Source organism: Sturnira hondurensis, unplaced genomic scaffold (assembly GCF_014824575.4).
Source record: "Sturnira hondurensis isolate 20B ecotype Veracruz unplaced genomic scaffold, ASM1482457v3 Scaffold0005220, whole genome shotgun sequence".
Taxonomy (NCBI): domain Eukaryota; kingdom Metazoa; phylum Chordata; class Mammalia; order Chiroptera; family Phyllostomidae; genus Sturnira; species Sturnira hondurensis.
The window spans coordinates 2370825-2392373 of record NW_028077851.1 but is presented as its reverse complement, the minus strand read 5'-3'; the positions used below and the strand labels follow the sequence as shown (position 1 = coordinate 2392373).

The 21549-nt window shown below is 37.0% G+C and overlaps 1 protein-coding gene across 4 annotated transcripts in view; it reads left to right on the top strand.

Annotated features, from left to right (window-relative positions):
• Positions 1 to 1823: 1823 nt before the first annotated feature.
• Positions 1824 to 21549, top strand: part of CNKSR2 (connector enhancer of kinase suppressor of Ras 2) — a 301559-nt gene continuing 281833 nt past the window's right edge. For all 4 annotated transcript variants that reach the window (XM_037046241.1, XM_037046240.1, XM_037046238.1 and 1 more), the window contains exon 1: positions 1824 to 2396. In XM_037046241.1, the coding sequence (XP_036902136.1) occupies positions 2333 to 2396 (64 nt within the window). In that variant the 5' untranslated portion in view covers positions 1824 to 2332. The remainder of the gene's footprint in view (positions 2397 to 21549) is intronic.

The following is a 21549-nucleotide window of genomic DNA, read 5'->3' as shown; positions in this document are numbered from 1 at the left end:
CCCTGGCTGGTATAGCTCAGTGGACTGAGCGTGGGCTTGAGAACCAAAGAGTTGCCAGTTTAATTCCCAGTCAGGCCACATGCTTGAGTTGCTGGCCAGGTCCCCAGTGGGGGGCAGATGAGAGGCAACCATACATTGATGCTTCTCTCCTCTTTCTCTTTCCCTTCCCCTCGCTCTAAAAATACACAAATAAAATCTTTGAAAAAGAAAGAAAGAAATACCGATGCAATGTTCTGAGACTCAGTTTCAATGTTAGCACTCCAAAATACCTTACATATCTGGTTAGCCAAGGAAAAATTGCAAATCACAACCATAACCAAGATTATGAAATGCACTGCCTATATCCTATGAGCATAGACTTATCTAGATAATTTTCTAAGCTTCTTTCCAAAAACTGCCATATACTGCCCTGACTCCTGTTGCTCAGTGGATTGGGTATGGTCCTGCAAGCCAAAAGGTCACTGGTTCAATGCCCTGTCTTGGGGGCATGCGATGAACTGTGTTCCCATCTCTTTCTCCCTCCCTTCCCCCCTCTCTCTCAAACTAAATACATTTTTTGAAACAGGATTTTCCATATACTTTTAAGTTTGGATTATTAGAAAATTAAGCAAGTCTACAGACAGGCCATCTTAAGTTTTACTTGGTTTGTCTCCCTAGCCTGAAAACAACAACAAAAAAGATTGAACTACTGCGGTTTCAGTTCTTTGTGTGGGGGTGAGTTGGGGTGGGGGGTATGTCAATTCATGCCACCTGAGAAAAGTGGCAGTTATGTACCTCATGCAATTGAACTTGAGAAAAAATGGGTTACTGCATGAACTGGCAAAACCTATTGACATTATTTAAGTGGTTGTAGAAATAAAATGAGATCCTACTTATTCAACGGAGCTATTTAAGAATGACAAAGAGAAAATATCTATATGGCGGTAGAGAGTTTGTACCTATAGTTTCTAGGATTATTCATGGTTTAAAGTGAAGCCTCGTTATGTAAACTTTTACTACATTCTATATAAGTAAGCTGTGTTAAGTGAAGTACATAAGTTTTGAAGAATCACGTTGTTTTCAATTTGTCACTCATTTTACATCCCAGTGTTCCCCTTCAGTTCTTATATAAGAATATCTGAAAACAAAAGGGCATCCTCTAAAAGAAGTACTGGGCGCTCTCAGCGTTGGAGGAGTTGGCCGAAAACTCGACACAGAACCCTTCAAAAGGCACGTGGGCCCGACCTGTCTCGATATCAAGACCGCACCAGCAGGTCTGGGGCACTGCGAACCGGCCCTCCTGCCTCGTCATCGCTGTTTTTCTGGCTGGCAGAGCCCAGTAGCAGTCCGCGACATTCCACGCCTCTTCCAAAGGCGTGCACGGGCCTCGGGAACCACCTCGGGAGCCCACTCAGCAGCGGGGAGGGCAGGAGCTAGGAAAGTCGGGGCTCCAGCTGTAACCCGGCGCTCAGCAGGATCCCCCACCCCTCGTCGGCTGGGCCGCAGGTACCTCCACAGCTGCCTCAGCAACTGGTGGGCAGCTCATTCCGCTGCCCTCGCGTCAGCTCCGAGGCCCTTTAGGACTGCGCTCCCGCTGCAGGCACCTGACTGACTGACCTGGGCTCAGGCTTGCGCAGCCGACGCTGCCGACGCTGCGCACGCGCTCCTCGTGCGCCTCTGTCCCGGGGCGGCCCGCGGGGCGGGAACGCGAGGCTGTGAACCGCCCGCACCTGCCTAATTGACAGGCGGACCCAGGTCTCGGGCCTCGTGCAGGAGCACGCACGCGCACGCGCTTCGCGCGCCTGCAATTCGCCCCGGGGGCGGGACCGCACGGCAGCGAGCGGGCGGGGGGCTCGTGGAGCGCGCGCCTCGCACCCGAGGGCTGCAGAGAGATATTTTGGGTGGCAGGAGGCCCCTCGTCATTTCCGCCAGGCAGCTTGTCGTGCTGGGGCTTCACTCCCGCGCGCGAGGCGAGCGGGCAAGTAGGCTGTGGGTTCGCGGCGGTGGCGGCTTTTTCCCCAGCTTCGCGACCCTTGGCAGTGCAAGCCATGAACTGAAGCCCGGAAGAGACGGAGACCCCAACGGAGTGGTAGAGCAGCCAGTGCTTCAGCGGGGACCAAGAGGAGCTGAGACCCCGGGGCGTTTCCCTCCCGATCACCGCTCCCACCGCTGCTGCACGCCGTGTGCTAAGAGACATTGCAGCCGAGAAACCCGACACACAAAAGCCGCTTTCTCTGAGCTGCCCGCCCAGCAAGGCAGCAGCCGGCAAGGGACCCCACCTGAGGGCGGTTTGGGCTGCTGAGTTCGTTTTGTGTTTGGGCTCTGCAGCCCGAGCGGAACCGATCCCGTGCCCATGGCTCTGATCATGGAACCGGTGAGCAAATGGTCTCCGAGTCAAGTAGTGGACTGGATGAAAGGTAATGCCTGCTGTGCGGAGGCTAGGCGGCCCTGGGTTGCGGGGTCCCGGCTGCGGGAAGGAAGGGGAGCCCACCACCTCCGAACCCGCCTCGGGGTTTCCGCCCACCCATCGTGGTGCGCAGAGCGGGGAGGCGGAGACAGTGGGGGTCCTCCGGGGCCGTAGGGGCTTGGGATCTGGGTCTCCTATTGTCTCCAGCCGGTTGCTCCAGAGCCGGAGAGGGGCGCGGAGAGCGCGGAAGGACCGGAGGCTGGAAACCGGGCGGCGGTATCCCAGCGCAATCCAAGCGCATCTTGCTCGCTTTCGTGTTCCTCTTGGCGCCCCCAAGCCGGGAGGCTGGGACGACCCTTGTCTCTTCCTTTAGGGAGGACCCCCCAAGGGACCTGCTCTGCTGGTCGCCCCTTCCCGAGCCCCTTTGTTCCTTCGAAACCTGACGCCCCCACGGCGGCTGCCCCTATCAGCTCCAACTCTCCTGGCAACTTTTAAGCCCACATAATGGGGTCAGGATGCGGCCGCCCCAGTTTGGATCGGGAAGCAACCTCTCCAGACTGGTATGAGGATGCTCGGGGGATGCTCTATTTTGGGGAGAGGGAAACGGCCCCCCCCCGGGACAGCATCAGCGCTGGTGGGCTCCCTCCAACGCATCCCCTGCGTCCTTTGCCTCCTCTTCTCTGGCCAGTTGAGGCTTTAGACCTCAGGGCTCTTGCTTGGGGGCTCGACGCCAGGTGTAAGATGATGTGCATTCAAATTCCTCATTTCTTCCATCTTGAAGTCTCTCCCCTCTCTTGTCCCTGGCAGTTTCTAAAAACCATACTTAGAGACGCTGGCCCTCCTAGTTGCAGTCATGAGCTTCTCTCTAGTCCTTGGGCTTTCCTGCCTCACTATCTCCCTCTGTTGTCTGAGTTAAGGGACCTGCAGAGGACCCCCCCTTCTCATGACCACTGCTCCCCCACCTCCCATCTCTCAGATTCCTAAGATTTTGGGAATACTGATAGGGGGTGAATGGAACTGAATAAATTATTCCTGTACACACTTGGGAGATTACAGCTTTGCTCGTGGTTATTCCTAGGCACAAAGTAGATTAGTCAGGGACCAAAGCCTTATCATTTGTGAAAAATGCATCTTCCAAAATGAGGGAGTCCCTTCCTAGGGCATGCTTTGTGGGCAGACTTTCCAAGATCCAGGTACTTTAGAATGAAAGGTGGGGGTGACTGGAAGTGATTGAGACCGATAGGGAGAAACTCATTCTTTCTCTCTCTCTCTCTCTCTCTCTCTCTCCCCAAACCTTTTTAGCTTCTTGCTTATTCTTGTGGATTTTCCACTATCCATTTGCTTCCCTTCTATTCCCCTATATGCCCATTTATCCCTCATTTACTTCATGTTTTCCTTTTCTAATATGTGGAAAGTGCTTCGTAACTGCAAAGCACAGTACAAATGAGAGTGTATTGGATTAAATCGAATTCATTATTTATTGACTGCTCCCCTGTGTGCGGTGCATTGTTAAGGTGCCATGGGTGCCATGACTAAGACAAAGTCCTGCAGTGGCTCATCTTTTTCTGTTTCTTCTTCTCTTTTGTTATTTGCTATTGAAATTCTGTTTTCCTAGAATCCCACCAGCCACCAACCCCCGCCCCTGCTCAGATACAGACAAACATCTGTTTCTCAGTTTCTCAGTCATGGAAGAAAGAGGAGCGTATATGCAAGAAGCGGGAATGGTTAATTTAAACCCTTTCTTTGAATTTGCCTAAAAGATTGCTTTAGTTTGAGTCTGTTACTGAAATTCTCAAAACAAAGCTGTCTTGGCTCCATGGGAGTCAGATTACCTTCAAGACTACCTCTCTCAAATTCCCATGATGCTTGTAGAGAGTGTTGCATACTCCATCTTCTTCACCTCCTACCCTCCCAGTGCATTTTTGCAGTTTCCTCTGTCTCTACAATTTAAGTCCATTGAACCAAGTAGGACATATGATGCACATATTCTGACACACATAATTAGTGTTCCAGTACAATCGTCCTTTAAAAAGCTCTCCAGCCTAAAATGCAGCTTCTTTGAAGTTATGCTAACATTGTTAGCTGTGGTTTAAATGACTGCTATATTCAAGTTGAATAACTGATTTTCATACCTGTTGGTGACGCATTTTAGAACTATTTGAAAAGGTCAATGAGATTGCCAAGATGGAATTTGTATATCCTTGTACACATTGATAGGAAGAGAATAACTGATGTCATTATATGTATATTTCAAGCCCAAAATGCTTACTGATGAAATTTCTATAATCTTCATAATCTTCATATAAATTTGATTTGATTATATTATCAGAAAATATTATTAAAAATCATTGGATGAAAGGAGCATTTCTTCAACTTGGAACTTACACTGTTGACTAATTAATTTTTCCTTCTGTATACTTTTCCGTAAATAGATTTTACAAAACACATTTAAAAACTACTTGTCACCCTTTCCTCAGATGCAGTAACATTTAAAAGTCAACCAATTTAGGCTGTAGCTTTAGAATGGCTAAACCTCATCTAGTGTTGTATACTGTATAGTGTTATAAAGGCAGTACTAAAGAATTTTTGAACAACTGCAACATGGTGGGAGTTTTTCAGAGCGATGTTCTTCAGGGTGACAGTTTCATCACCCTTAATATTTAAAGCATATTACATATGCTTTATGCTTCAACTAGTCCCACTCATAGTTATAACTCTATATAGTAAAGTACATGCTTTATGCTCTTCCTAGGGTAGTTTTCTCTTTACTAAATAGAAAAAGAACCATTAAACACATAAGAATAGAATGGCCATATATTTATGCTTCCACACAATTTATAGAAGTGGTATAGAAACTCAGTAAGAAGAGAGGGAAATGAAGGGGAAAAAACAGACTGACAGGATTATAAAGCTTTAGTAGCATATATTCAAGGTTATTTATGAGGGATCATTTATATATTACAATTCACTTTTATCTGTTACTTTTTATTAAATATATTTTAGGGAAACACAAATATTAAATCTACATATTAATTATTGGTAAAGATATAGGAAATGCTTGCATTTTTGGCTCACCCCAACTCCACTATTTGTAAAATACAGTACTCACTAAATTTTCTGATGACAATGAAAATTTGATGTGACACAGTGTCAGTGTTAGTTACAGTAAATATATGAACTCTTCATGAGTCAGTAAAATAAACTGTTATATTCTAGATCACTCTGATGGTACTTCAGGCTATTTGAAAATATTTTATAGACCTGAAAAAATTTATAAAAATATTTTTGAGAAAATCAAAATCATTTAACTTTTGAAACTGACTTTTTTCAATTAGAAATTACATTCAGTTCTTAAAGTTTTGACCAAATTTTAAAACATAAAATTTTTTTACAGTACATAAAAGCAAGGCAGTTATTTTAAAAAGCTATAGGTAGAAAAGTAGGCCAATAACTTTCTAATCTTTGCTCAGTCTATTGCTCTAAAATTATTTTTCAGCTCCTATATATTCACTTGCAGGACCTGGAAATATGTCACAATCTGCAGTTGTTTGAGTCTATGTTTTGCCCTCTGAAATATAGCAGAAAACCTCTGAACACTTTAAGGCTCCAATTTATTAATTTTATTATTAATTTTCCTTGTCCATGTCACACCCAATAATTCCAGTTTTCTTCTCACAGCCTTGCCAACTTTGAAAATCTTTCAAAATATCCACATGACTAAGATAAAGTTACTTTCTAGGGCCAGCTCCTTCCATGACATTTTCCCAATGATCTCAAACCCATTCTGGATCAAATAAAATGGAATATTTTTTCAGAGTCAACCAATAGGCCCTGCTTTGCTCTCTTCTCTTATAGTCCCTGTGATTTAGCTTCATCCATTCTTTCATTATTGTGATTCCTAAAGTAATCTAAATTTTATGGATAGCCTCTTCTCAAACCATCTCACAATTAACTGTTGTGCTCTTTCCTGTTTACTATAAACCATTTTCTTTAAGAAGTGTTCCCTGACTTCTAATTTCTGTCTTGATGACTCAGCCATCTTGAGGATAGAAAATGAAATACAAAAAAAGGAAGAAAATAGACAATGAAATACATTATTTTAGGCATAAAAAGCAAAGATAAAAAAACAGTGTTTTGCATATAACCCTAAAAAGAGGAAAATGCAATTATGAAATAAGGTCTATTTAGTATAAAAGTTAAATTCTGCAAAAGAGAATGTATCTGATAAGGTAAAAAGGTTTTGGCAGGTACAATGCTTTTTAGTAATTTTTCCTCCTCATAGAACCCAGAGCTGAGGTTGACATATATCTAATTAGATAAAGGAAAATGTCAAAATTTTTAGTTAAAAATTTAGTTAAATTTTTGGTTAAACATTCTTGAGAGAGAGATCAAAAATAATTCTCGCAGGAACTTGAGTATACACTGCAAGAAAAAATTATCAAATTGTCCCTACCACTTCCTTTTCTCTCAATTGCAGTGTGACTAGATAGTCACCAATAATCGCCTACTTTGGATTTGACATTTTTGGAGTGGGAATTCTGTTATTTCACATGAAGATAAAATTTACGTTTTCTACATGTAGTGTTTAGTTCACAAGAAACATCACTTATTTATAATGTCATTAACATTTGCTCTTTAAATTAACACATGATTTAGTGCAGATTAGGAAAAAAGATATATTTATGTATATGTATTCAGGTCCTTATATATATTATTTACTCAGTACTTCTTTATGGAAGTGTTTTAATGGGTTATTTTAAATAAATTATTCCTTGCTTTGGGGAAATGAGTCTCCCAATGGGTGTCAGTGACATTGATAAACCTATGCCAAGACAGAGACGTGCATCAACTAGCATATTTGGTAAATTTTAAAATTTCATATGTATACAAGCACCTGTGGAAAATGAAGATGATGATTTTAGTAAGTCAGGAAGGAATCCATTTGGAAGGTGGGGTTTTAACAACTGTTTAAGCAATTTAATTAAGCCATATTATAAGAGGGGTGTATCTTAAATGTAGAGGCACAGCAAGAGACTCTAGAATTGTGATGGGGTGATTAACCACAGAGATTGTGTCTAGGTTTGTTTGGCTGAAGAAGAGAGGTGGGCAGTAGAGGAAAAGTGAGGGAGGAGCCATGAGTAGGTGGCACAAAAGTACAAGAACAAATCTGCATTTCACAAAGACAATAAAACTCTCATCATGTCCTGACTTTAAATAAATACCACATTATAAAACTTTGCCTGCCAAAAATAAGCCCACAAAGAATGTGTATTGAATTGGTACAGCTGTTTCAAATCTGTTTCTCAGGAATAATTTAGAAATAATGTTAAAATGAGTCTTTTGAAGATTAATTACATCATTAACATTATGTTGTTGGATATTGAGAATTTTACTGATTGAAGTTCTTATATGCAGAATGAATATAGCCTTTTAAATATTGATGCTGTTCTTAAACCCATGATAAATTATCATTTTTATTTACAGCATAGTAACTTCAGATTAGGACTTAATTTGTTCTTAATGACTTTTATAGCTTTCTATGTGACTTCTCTATAGCACCTCACATATAAGGCTTATATGAAAGGTGAAGGATTAGCTTCTATAAAGTACTAGAAGGGTGGATCATCTGGACTGATTTATAATGGGGAAGGGAAAGGGAAGTTACATAATTAGAAAAAATGTAGTCTAAAGTTTTTAATTTTTTTATTTTTGTCATGGTTTAGTGTCTGGCTAAAGAACAGCAAATGTAGTCTTCAATATAGGATCACAGTGTTGAATCACATTCAGTAAGTGGATTCAGGTTATTCATACAAACCATAGGCTGGTGATCCCTAAAATGGTACATTTCAATGGTTGTGGAAGCCAAAATATCAAAAGAAGCCAGAGTTGATTTTTGCCAAGTATTTTAAAACATTATTCTTATATTAAAACAAACATAGATATTATGTTCATACTGTAGAAAGCAAAACTGGCATGATTTAAAAGATGAGACCAGAGGCTTAACAGGAATTTTAGGCTTGCAGCAGGCTGTTTATAAAGCTGCATTTCCCAGACCTCCCAGAGTGATGAGTCCCTTCAGGATTATGGATACATCAGTGGAAGAGTTTGAGAAGTGGTGGTTGGGTTTAAAAAAGTAAAATTAATATAGTCTGCTTTCTCTTTTTCTCCTACTGCAAATAGCAAAATATCTTTTCAGCCAAGGTCATCATAGTTATAGCATTTTACTCTGTTTGATCCATAAACCTGTAGTCAGGGTGAACTTCTTGAGAATGATTCTCATCTGACCCTATTTTTTCAATTCTTACCCCCATTAGCTTAAAAAATTGCATGGCTTCTCACTGCTTTTAGGATAAAGATCAAAGTCCTTAAAATGGCTGATAAGATGCTTGAAGATTTGGCTATTGCCTTTTAAGTTAAGCTACACTGGCCTTCTTTCTGTTTGCCCTGCGCTAGGCCTTTGCACTTGATATGTTCTCTCTCACCTTTGTTCTTTACCCAGTTAAGTCCTACTCATCCTTTAGATCTCAAGCCTCTCCTTCACTGCCTCAGAAAAGCCTTCGAATTTCCTAAGACACATCAAATCCTCAGTTATGTGCTCTCCTAGTGCCATGTATTTCTTTATCCTTTTGGCTAGTTTTATTTTTTACATTAATTTGTATTGTTTCTCAATGAGGGCAGGGGCCATTTCTTTTTTGCATAACAACCCAAAAGGAAGTATATGGTGAAAAGTAGGCACTCAGGAAATATTTGTTGGTTGATGGACTACATAAATTTCTCCACAGATTTCTTGTCTGTCAGCAAATCTGCTTTCCTAAATGACAATGCATGTAAGGTCCCTTATAATGCTCTAATGGATATACTTCAATGCCGAGTTGTACATTGTGTGCCAGACATAGTGGAAGTAGGGTTGCTTTATCCATATTTCAGAGTTGTATTACTCTAGCCAATTCAGTTATCTAAATCATGGTTTAGATTCATTTTATTAAGAAATATTAATAATGTCAATGAATTCATAACGGTTCTGTGTTTATGCCATAAATATTATACTATAAGTAGTACTTACCAATATTTAATAGGCCAACACAATAGACAAATATTACTTTCTAAATTAAAACATATCCCATTTCTTGAGCATTTACCATATATTCTTTCAGACAAAGTTTCTAATTGTTTCTTCATTTTGATGTTTTTAGAAGAACTCTAAAAAATAAGTAAAATGAAAGAATTCTATATATTTTGGAATGCATGGTAGGTTGAAATTGGTAAAGTGTCTTAAATTTATCCTCTTCTAAAAGTACAAAAACAAGCTCATATAAGAATTAAGATGTATTTTTCTCCTGTGAGAAAGAAATATCTTGTTAACCTAGAGGATATAATGCGAAAATAATCCTTTAGCTTAATGAGAACCATTATCTCATGTTTAATACTGATGTTAAATTTTTATTAACAGCCCTGGCTGGTGTAGCTCAGTGGATTGAGCGCGGGCCTGCGAACCACACGATCACGGTTCAATTCCCAGTCAGGGCACATGCCTGGGTTGCAGGCCAGTTTCCAGTTCCTGGCAGGGGACGCACGAGAGGCAACCATACATTGATATTTCTCTCTCTCTTTCTCTCCTTCCCTTCCCCTCTAAGATAAATAAATAAAATCTTTAAAAAAAAAGAATGCCTTTAAAAAAATTTTTTTTATTAACAGACATAAAAATAAGATATTTAAAGATACATCTCAAATCAGCATTTCTTATATAATTTGCCATTTATCCATCTGATTTTAAAAATAAATTTAATTTTTAAACTAAATATTAATTTATTTGGACTAATTTTTTAAGAACACTTGTTAAGAACCTATGTAGACAGTTACTGTGTTAACCTGTTGAATACAGGTGCCTCCTGTGGATTTAGTGAATTACATGCTTCTGGATAATCACTAGTACGCAAGTTATATATATTTTTCTAATAAAGCTTGCCCCCCCAATTTAGAATAATTAAAGTATAAACTGCAATAAGTGAAAACCATAACATATGTATGCCAGTCTGTTAACTCTTAATAAAACATACTTCCAGGCTTGAATAGTCTAGCTAGTACCAGAAAAGCATGGATTGCAGTTGTATCCTGATTTGAATTACAAATAACTGTTCAGCATGATAGAAATTTTTGGACTTTAAAGATGTATTTAGTTCCTTATTTAATTTAAGTTACAATTATTCTGACAGAAGTTTTTATTTTCTTAATCTTACTCTTGAAAATTTAGGAACTAAAGGGTTGCAGGTATTTGCATAAAAATGTGAATTTAAATTACTAAAGTAAAATAACTGCTGTTTTAGGTTTCTGTGTTCATCTGTTGACTATTTTATCACAAAAATTGTTTTAAGAACCAAAATGTATTAAATAAACCAAAACTCAGAAAAGCATTAATGCATTATAATTTACTACAACAAAAATGTTATATAACTAATATCAACTATAGCACACTTGTCTGTTTTATATTTACTTGACATTAATGTTCTTGGAAATTAGTCTTATTAGATGGGTTGAATAGTCTTCTGATAACACAATAGATAAGAAAAAAACATGTTGTTAGTTGCTTTTGAAGTGTTGCCCAATATTATTTTTTCTGTTTATTTGAACTTTTTGTTTTGTTTCAGCTCCATCTGCTATTTTTAAAATGGGGTTGTAATATGTTTTCTCAAGTAATGTCTTCCAAAAAAATTAGTGGAAGGCTGGGTTAAATCCTGGGTTTTAGTTTTTTCAACTTGTTTACCAGATTATGAAAGGATATTTTCTAGTCATTTGTGTGAGACTTATAATGTAATATATTAATAAAGACCTTTAAAAATACTTGCCGTAAGTATTTATGTTGAAGAATTAATTTCAACAACATTAACTGAATTCTTGTTATAATTTTGGTATGTTTCATATGTGTATATGAGAGTTTATTTTTTCCTGGCTGAGAAGAAAATTCATATTTTAATTTTGTGAATTCATGTATATTTGGCTTCCAAATAAGCCACCAGGTTATTAAAAACATATGAAAAGTATTGCAGAGTTTTTACTAATGGTGCTTAAAACAGACATGTATTATGGTTGCTAGTTTTCCTCCGTATTTGCTGGAGCCCATGCACAGACCAAGTTCAATGTGGTGTAGAGCCACTGTGGATGGCACACCTAGGTGCTCCTTTCCCATTTCTCTCCATATGGCACCCTGGTGTGAGTTTTATGGCAGTCTCTGTTGGCATCAGTGTTTCATTAAATCAGTGGCAGAGGTTTCCTTATGTAAAAGGCTGCTCCCTTGCCTTGTAGCTGTTAGACAATAGGTTTTCAGTTTGATATTGAATTGTCACACACAGAGAAGCTCATTCTATGGAATATTTAAGGCTACATAATTTTTCTTTCTAGTGTATCCCAGACATGATACTTTAAGTATATTTATGGTAAAAACAAGCCCTGGCTGGTGTAGCTCAGTGGATTGAGCATGGGCTGTGAACCAAAGGGTCACGGTTTGATTGCCACAGTTCATATGTCGGTCAGGGCATATGCCTGGGTTGCGGGCCCGGTCTCCGGTGGGGGCCATGTGAGAGGCAACCACACATTGATGTTTCTCTCCCTCTCTTTCTCCTTCCCTTCCCCTCTCTCTAAAAATAAAAATAAATAAATAAAATATTTTTTTAAAAAACAAGTTAATTCGGATCCTGTTTATTTGGGATTTGTGATCATTTCAATAGGATGCAATTGAAGTTTACTCTTTAAATATGGAAGGGAAGGGTATGTTGATCAATCCAATAATGCAGACAAGGTTGGAAAGAAATTGACTTTGCCAGGAGCCATTTCTGTACTGTAAATATGCAAGCTAGAAATGAGTTGTATTTTTAGTTAGAATTTCTGCACACTTTGAATTATGATTTTTGATTTTTGGAATATTTTTGCAAACATTCTCTGATATAGCTTGGTTCTTTTCCTCATTCACCTAAGTTGAAAATATCTCATTTACTTTACATCTATTATTAGTAATCCTTAAAAGTGAGATAAGAAACAGTAACAGCTTTTTGCAGGTTAAGTACTGAGACATCAAGCAGCTCAACAGAGATTGTACAGCTGTTCAGTGATGAAATTAGGTTTGATATCAACTCTTTTTTTCCCTACTGGATTAGATTTTTACTTTCATGGATGAAGAACACAACTTAGGTTTGTACATAATTATCTTCAAATTTGACTTTTAAAAAATTCCTGGATTTTTTGTCCTTCAAAAATTGGTGCCATATAGAATATGGTAAAAAAAAAAAAACAAAAAAAAAAACTTTGGAATCAGATGTGTGGGTTACTTATATCCAAGGTCCATTACTTCCTAGCTGTGTGGTATTAGTGAGGGAGAGTTTAAGTAATTTGCCAGGTTTTCTCATTTTTGTGCAATAGGGGTGGTGGTGTTAACTACCTCATAGGGTTGTGGTACACTTAAAATGATGTCTGTCACATAGTAAGTACACGATAAATGTCAGCTTTCTTTTTAATTTGTAAAGAGGTTTCATTCTGTTGGCAATCTTCAGAGATAGAATAATAGATAATATCTGTTGAGTGTTTACTATATATCAAGTATTGTTCTATGTGCTTTCCCTACATTATTTTATTCCTATCCTAACCCTGAAAGATTGGAGTTATTCTCTATTTTACAAATGAAGAAACTTTTTGCTTAGAAACCTTGAGTGACTTGTCTTATATACCCAAATATTTATTGAGCAGGTGTTCAGTAAATATTTTGAAGAATGAATAAATAGTAAGTGGAAGAAACAGAATTTGAAATATTTCTAACTGATTCCAGAATACATAAATATTTCCACCTTGTCTTTTTCTACCAGGGGTAGATGTGACATGAGAGGAATCCTGGGAATACTTTCAAAGGTGGGAATGTCCTCTTCATCAGACCAACCTTCCCTAGTGTGTGCTAAGATAGGCATATCTTGGGTCCTTTTGGCCACTGGCGGTGGGGGAATGTGTTGTGGTGAGCTGTTTCCACTCAGAATAGGACTTTAGCCAGTGACAAAGATGCTACCTATCACTGTAGACTTGGGGATATCTTTCTTACTTTGATGTGAACCCCAGGAATTTAATGTTCTCAGCTTAGTGTAGATTTAGACAAAAGATCTACTTTAGACCACTGCCACCACCAACCCAGGGATGAGATGTTTGGTTCTAAAAGGACTGACAATAAAAGTACATGGTGCCTGATAATAGATGTTCATAGACAGCATACATTTTAGTAGAAGTAATTGATTCTGTTATATTCTTTTGTTCAGATTTACTTAGGAGCTTTAGGACATTTACTTAGTACCACTATCTGTATTGCATTAGTGTTTCTTTGAACAGCAGAATTTGTTCAGTGCATTCCTATAGCTTTGGAACCCTTACCTACTTACTAAATAGTAAGTGCTACCTTCAAATTGTTTTTGTTTCATTTGGAAATACTTTCATCATAAAAGTTCAAATTATAATTATTCAAATTTCTAATCTCATAAATGTCATCAACATTTTTACTGTTTTTTTTTCCCTTAAATTGGGATCCAAATAAAGTCCACACATTGTAGCCTACCTTATTTTTTTTTCCTGCATCGATCTTTTGGGACCCAATACCACCTTTATGTAACAGACATTATGTAATGTCTCCCAAAATAAAATACCATAGTGAATCACAAAAGGAACTTAAATGCTAGAGTAAATTTAATCCTAATCAGTCAAAAAAACTTTTGATATCAATGCAAAATATAGAGTGGTCAACTTGAACCAGAGATTTTTGATCAGCTGAGTACTTACAAAGTGGTAATGATAGGTATAACTCCATCTACATTATACATATAAAAATAATACACATGGTTTTGCATGTGTATCTAAAATATATATATATATATATATATTGTAGCATATATTTAGGAACTTAAAGTTGGATTCATTCCGAGTAAAAACACAAAAATTATATTTTCTATTTCCCTTCGTTTTCTTTTAATAGAATTTAGGGCTGGCTTTAGCTCAGCAGGTACTTCAATTCACAAACATCACTTAGTAATAGAATTTAGGTGAGTTTTATTTAGACTGGAAATTCTAAATGTTTGAAAACAACTTAAATTGTTCTTTGTTTGTGGAGAGAATGATTTGAAGTCTCACTTTGCATGGAAGGTACCACAATACCCAGGAAAATAGACATTAAGAGCAACTGTGAACTATGGTAGTTATCAACTATTTTGAAGTTGCCTTCCCATTGTCTGATTATATGAAGCACTTTTTCTCTTCTAATGCATCCATTGTCTTTTAAAATCCATATGAATTAAAATTAATTTTGTTTGAAGATATTTTAGAGGATTTTATTACTTTCCTTGAAATAATTGTTAACATCCTATATTAATAAGTTGTCTGGTAAGAGATAGACTTTTAAATATTACAATAGCATGAATCTCCATCCTCATGATGTGTGTAAGTTAATGTTTAAAGGAAATTGTTTCTAATTTTGATTTTTTTTCAAATGAGACTGCTTTGCTAGCTTAATCTTATGCTTGTAACAAACACACACACAGAAAATAAATACAGCAGGATGGTACCTTTGGATCTAGTAACATTTTTCTCCCTACCAAAAACCAGTAATGATATCACACAAATAATGGCTGGTATATATCTCTAAAAAAAGAAAGACTATATTTACATAGTGGAATACTATGCAGCAGTTAAAAAGAAGGAATTCTTACCTTTTGCAACAGCATGAATGGAACTGTAGAGTATTATGCTAAGTGAAATTAGCAAGTGGGTGAAAGAAAAATACCATATGATCTCATTTACAAGTGTAATCTGATGAATGAAATAAACTAATGAGCAAAACAGAACCAGAGGCATAGAAACATGGAACAGACTGACAGCTGCAAGAGGGGAGGGGGGAAGTGTATACTGGTTGAAGAGTGGTGAAGGGATTAACCAAAAAACACATACGTGTGACCCATGGACATGAATGATAATGTAGGGATTGACTATGGGAGTAGGGGGTGGGCTTGGTGGAGGGAGACAAAGGGAGAAAAATTTAGATAACTGTAATAACATAAACAATAAAATATTTAAATTAAAAATAAAATATTTCAAAAGATATGTGGAGGACCTCCAAAAAGCAGAATTTATTTATGAAAACCGTGAATTTATTCTTACATGTTTAAACTCCAGTGACCTTCAAAGTACTCACCATTTGATGCAGTATACCTATTGAGATGTTTTTTTCCACTGTTCAAAACCATTTTTGAACTCTTTGATTTTAATGCCTTTTAGTGTTCTCCCATTTTTCATTTCACTTCTTCCACATCAGCAAAACATTTCCCTTTGAGGACATTTTTCCCCTGGGGAAACAAAAAAAAAGTCACTTGGGGTGAGATTGGGTGAATAGGGAGTGTGGGACATGGGGGTCATGCCATTTTTTTGTCAATAACTGCTGAATACTCAGTGTGGTCTGGGCAGGTGCACTCATAAATCACCCATCATGAAATGGGCAAATGTCTTGAAAGTCTTCAAAAATTGTTTCACTGAAGCTGAACACAGTCTCTCACAGCAATGCCAGCTGGTACACTGATACAGATGGGTTCCTAAAACATGCACTTAGTAGGGGAAGCCTGTACTACAAGGGGCACACCCTCAAGGTAATTCTTTTTTGGGGGGGGTCCCTCCTCATACATCACAGGCTCACCCCTACAACATTATTATCACACCAAAATTCCTTAATATCCTTAAATATCTAAATTTTTAAATATCCAGTTTCACAAATGTCATAAACATATTTACAGTTTTCCCCTTAAATCAAGACCCAAATAAAGTCCACACATTGTAGTCTACCTTATTCCTTTATTCCTACGTTGAACTTTTGTGACTCGATTCCACCTTTATGTAACAGACATTATGTAATGTCTCCTGAAATAAAATAGACAATATAACCTACCTACTCACATATTTTTACAAAATCCCTGTAATGCCCATATTGTAACAACAAGGGAAAATAACTTATAAAATAGGTTTCTACAGTAAAATATAACTATACTAGAAAAGATGAATTGATATTTTTGCTTATTTATAATATCTGGATTTAGGAAAAACAATAAATTCAGAATGTATTCTATATAGCTATAAGAAAATGGAAGAGTAGATGAACTGATGGACCCTAGAACAAAAAATGAGTATTAAGAGTAGTACAGACTAGTCTCATTTGATATGGCATCCTAATAATTCCTGTTAAGGAATTATTAAAAGTCACTTGGGAAGGAACCATAGCTCTTTGGAGAAATGGCAGATTCTAGGGCACGAGAAGGATTACTTAAAATGAATCTGGAGCACCTTGTAGTGCCAGAAAGTAAGGAAGTGCTCAAAGAGGGCATGTTAAAGACTTGACAGCCATTATGAAAGAGCTCTCTAAGGCTAAAGCTGGAACAATATGAGCAACAAAAGTGGTATTAGGTTATATAACTCAGTGTATAAAATAAATATCCATGAGTCTATACTGATGTAAATAAATGTTGAAAGAAAGAATCTCCCAACAGAGAATTTGAAATAATTTATGTAGATAATCCTCTCTCATAGAGATGGCACTTAACTCTCCACCCCTTGATTGTAGGCTGCACTTAGTGACTTGTTTCCGAAGAGTGTGAAGGGGGAACAACTTTACAGTGGAGAAATCTAGTGATCCCTACATTGTCCAGGTGATGAGGGTTTGCATCATCAGTTGATAAATATGTTGATAGCATGTACCCTCAATATGAGGTGATGAGAATGGCACTTCACCTAGGTGATCCTTCTGCCCAAAACCTATAACTTCATTCTAAGCACGAGAAAACCATTAGATAAACCCAAATTAGGACATTTTATAAAACATCTGTCCAGTGCTCCTCCAAACTTTCAAGATCATCAAAAACAAGGAAAATATGAGAAAAATCATGGCCCAGAGGCAGCAAAGGAGATATAATGATTATGGTATTTGTATTACAGTGTTGAGGATAGAATCCTTTGACAGAAAAATCACATTAGGGAAAAAAACTATTTAAATGCAAATGAAGTATGAAGTTTAGTTATTAGCAATATACCAGTGTTGGTTCCTTGGTTGTGACAAGTTCATCATAGTAATGTGAGCTGTTAATAATAGAGTATGGATGAGAGTTATACAGGAACTATCTTTACTATTTTTGTAACTTTCTTGTAGATCTAAAATTATTCTCAAAAAGTTTAAATTAAAAATTAGAGTTTATTTCAAATTTGGTAATTCCAAAATATAAGCAATATCTCATATACGAAATATAGCTTTGGTTTGCCTCTATATGTTAATAAAGGCTTCTCAAATACAGACAAAAAGTCACATGGGATACATGCAGTTCTTCAGTCTGGAACTGTTGTATCCATTGATCTAGCAATTATTCAGTAACCCCAAACTCCTCACAATTCTCAAAATGTTCCCAGCAGCAATATTAGCCCTGTCCCAGCATCAAGAACCCCTCTGCCTTACCTCTGCTGTGTAAACTTCATGCTCTTCACAATGTGAAAAAATAATTTTGAATAAAATCGTTTTTATTCAAAAATAAAATTGAGTGAATCATATGCCTGGTTTTCCTTCTACTGAAATTAATCTTTCATTTGAATACATTTTTTAACCTTTTGCTAATCAAGAAAAATGTATTTAAGAAAACAGTTTACAATAGCCAAGTGCTGGAAGCAACCTAAGTGTCCATCAGTAAATGAGTAGATCAAAAAACTATGGTACATTTACACAATGGAATACTACACAGCAGAGAGAAAGAAGGAGCTCCTACCCTTTTCACCAGCATGGATGGAACTGCAGAGCATTATGCTAAATGAAATAAGCCTGGTGGTAAGGGACAAATATCATATGATCTCACCTTTAACTGGAACATAATCAACAAAAGAAAAAGCAAACAAATATAACCAGAGACATTGAAATTAAGAACACTCTAACAATAACCAGAGGGGAGGATGGAGAGGACAATGGGGGGAAGGGTTTTCAGGAACTACTGTAAAGGACCCATGGACAAAACCAAGGGGGAGGGTGGAAACAAGGGAGGGAGGTGGGTTTGGAGGGGGTGGGGCAGGAGGGATGGGGGAAAATGCAGACAACTATAATTGAACAACAATAAAATAATTTTTTTAAAAAATTTATCTTCTTTGATATATCGGTTGTTTAGAAGCATGATGTATAATTTTCTCATAATTTTTTGTTTGTTTTACCTATTCTTGAATTTTAGTTAACCACTGTGTTCAGAAAACAAGATTGATATAATTTCAAATGTTTTGAATTTTTTGAGTTTTGCCACTTTGTAAGTTATGTATTTTGAAAACATTCCACGTGCACTAGAAAAAATGTCAAAGTGCAGTTTTTGGATGAAGTGTTCTAAACATATCTGTCAAGGCAAAATGATCTAACATGGCAGTTAAGGCCAGTATATTCTTATTAACTTTAAACCACAACATTTTAAAATAAAAAATGCACTTTCCACATTTAACTAGAAAAAGAAAAGAAAACAATATTCATGGGATAGGATGGAGAACACCAAAAGTTAGCTCCATCTCCTTGTTTTACCTCACTGCTAACAGATTTGCAGTTAAACTCTGGGACAGAAGAGTGTGCTGTTCTAAATCTTGTTAACAAAGCCTGACTGACAACACTCCTAATAGTAGTTTTTGTTTCCTGCATATACTGTATTGGAACATTAAGCCATGAAAATGTTTTTAATGAATAAATGTTGGGCTTTATAATAACTGATATTCAGCTGAGTATATAAATGTATGCACACATTTACTTAGGGCACATATTTGCCCAGGGTAGATATGCTGAAATTGAAGGTCAGCATAAAACTGAAATTTAGTCATAAAGGTCATTTATAACTAAATGACCTTTTCTCATTGCTTTTCTGCAAGAAAACATTTTTCTTTTTGTCATTAAATGTAACGCCTTTTTTTTCCATTGTGTTATGGGGTCATGTAGTATGTTTACTAGATGAGTTTGTATATGAGTATGGTTATAACTAAAGTTCTCCTTTGTTCACATCTCCAAGAAATTATATTAAATTTCAAAACAGGGCTACTTTAATACTTGCCCCTTATTCCTGTATTTTGGGGGGTTAAGATCTTTCTTGTTTTCTAGTTTACTGGAGTGAAAATTATAAAAGGAACAGTAATAATAAGTACATAAAACTGTGACTAGGAAATTTAATCCATTAATCCAATATTTCTTTGCCACAATAAATTTAAATGTTATAATTATCATGATTTCAACTCCATTCTTTGTTATTAATCCACCTCTCTAAAAGTGTGAAGTTCTGCTGATGATGTGAATGTCTTAGAATTATCTCCCTGGCTTGCTGCTAAATGTCGTTTTCTTTTTTCACTTTATGCTCTGTGAGTACCAGCATAGGTATGCATTAATGTATTCTCTATGAAGTGCTTCTACTTTTTCTACAAAGTATTTTTTAAGCTATGAGGAATGAAGCTACTTTTTCTACAAAGTATTTTTAAAGCTATTTTTTAAGGAATGAAGTAGAGATTGTTTCATTTGTCTGCTTTGTTTTGTTTTAGTAAGGTAAGAATGCTTTACATTTGAAGAAACCTTCAAAAAACCTGTGGACATTCTTTTTTTTTGTAAAGTGTCTGCATGTGAATGAAGAATATAGTGGGTTAAAATAGAACCATATTATTTTGAATTCAAATAAATTTCTATGCTGATAACAAAAAAACTGTGGAGATTATAGATTAAATATCAAGGATTTGAAGCTATCTTTGAATATGTTACTGGAAATGATTATTTGACTTTTCAAGATTCTCCAACATCTATCCTAGGATAGAGTCTGTCCCAGAATAGGTGGGCAATATTTAGATTGAAGTTATTTTTACCACTTTCTAATGACATTTTCTTAACAAAATTGTACATGTTCAGGATGACTAGCTATTGCAATAATACAGTTTTCTAATAGTTAAAAACAGAATGTCAGAAGCAAATTTTGTGATTTGTATTATGAAATATAGATGGCAAGAAGTAGACTTGGAAGCTTCTTCAGAACGCAGATGGACACAGGTTCTTCAGTGAAGTTAACTAAGGGTAATCTTGTATAGTAACCACTATTTGTAAGCTGCCATGAATTTAGCATTTTACTGTCCCAAGTAAAAATGCCAGATAATGCCTTTTAATGCTGTTGAGAACATCTTTATCACCTGTAGTCATGCCAAAACACTTCCTGAGCCTACCCCCTCTCTTCTTCCACCTCTATATTTCATACAGATGAATAAAAAAGATTAAAGGAAGATCAACTATCTAGTAGGAAGCACTGTATGTAGAAGGCAACAGAAATTATCTGTAGTATTGAGTTGGAATTAGAAGTCTCTCCAGTTGTGGTCCCTACTTCAGCTCTGTCCCATATTTGCTATGTGTGTTGAACTCATCTCTTCAATTCTCAAAGCCTTAGTATCTTTGTTTAAAAATAGAGATTAGGAGTATGTGCTTCCTATGGAACTAGTCAAGATATAGCCCAGGTAGAAATGGAGTAGCATTCTCACACTGGCAAAATAATAGTTTATTCATTACTGAACAGGATTTTAAAATCTTTATGGAAAATGATTTTTAAGTATTCCAATTTAAAAATAAAATGCATATGTTTTCCTTAAGACATGGTATACAAAGGAGGTTATATTGTTTTAAAAATGTATGTGGAGTATAAATTTCAGGTGGCTGGCTCTCTCTTGAGAACTCTTTCCCTCTTATTAGCTTCTGTCTTCTGTGTACCCACTTCTGTCTCTAACAGCTTTAATGACCCATTTATCTTCAGACCAGTTTTTCCCTATTTGACTTAAAGGATCATTTAAGTAATTCTGTCTAATTATTAGAATGGTATCTCTCACTCTGCATGCCAGGGAACTCAATACAAAGGTCATAAGGTTGATGGCTCTGCATTCCTAACAAAGTCTGAAGCAGATAAACACCTCCTCTCAGTGGTAGACCCTGTGTGTCATGTTTCCTCATACTTAGCAGCATTTTACCAAAAGGTTCATGATAATTGAAATTTCACTTCTCAGGCTTTGTCAGAAGATTAGAATATAGGAGTTTTATCATAAAAGTCACGTACATGGTAATCAAAATTATTAAACACTGAATCTGTGCA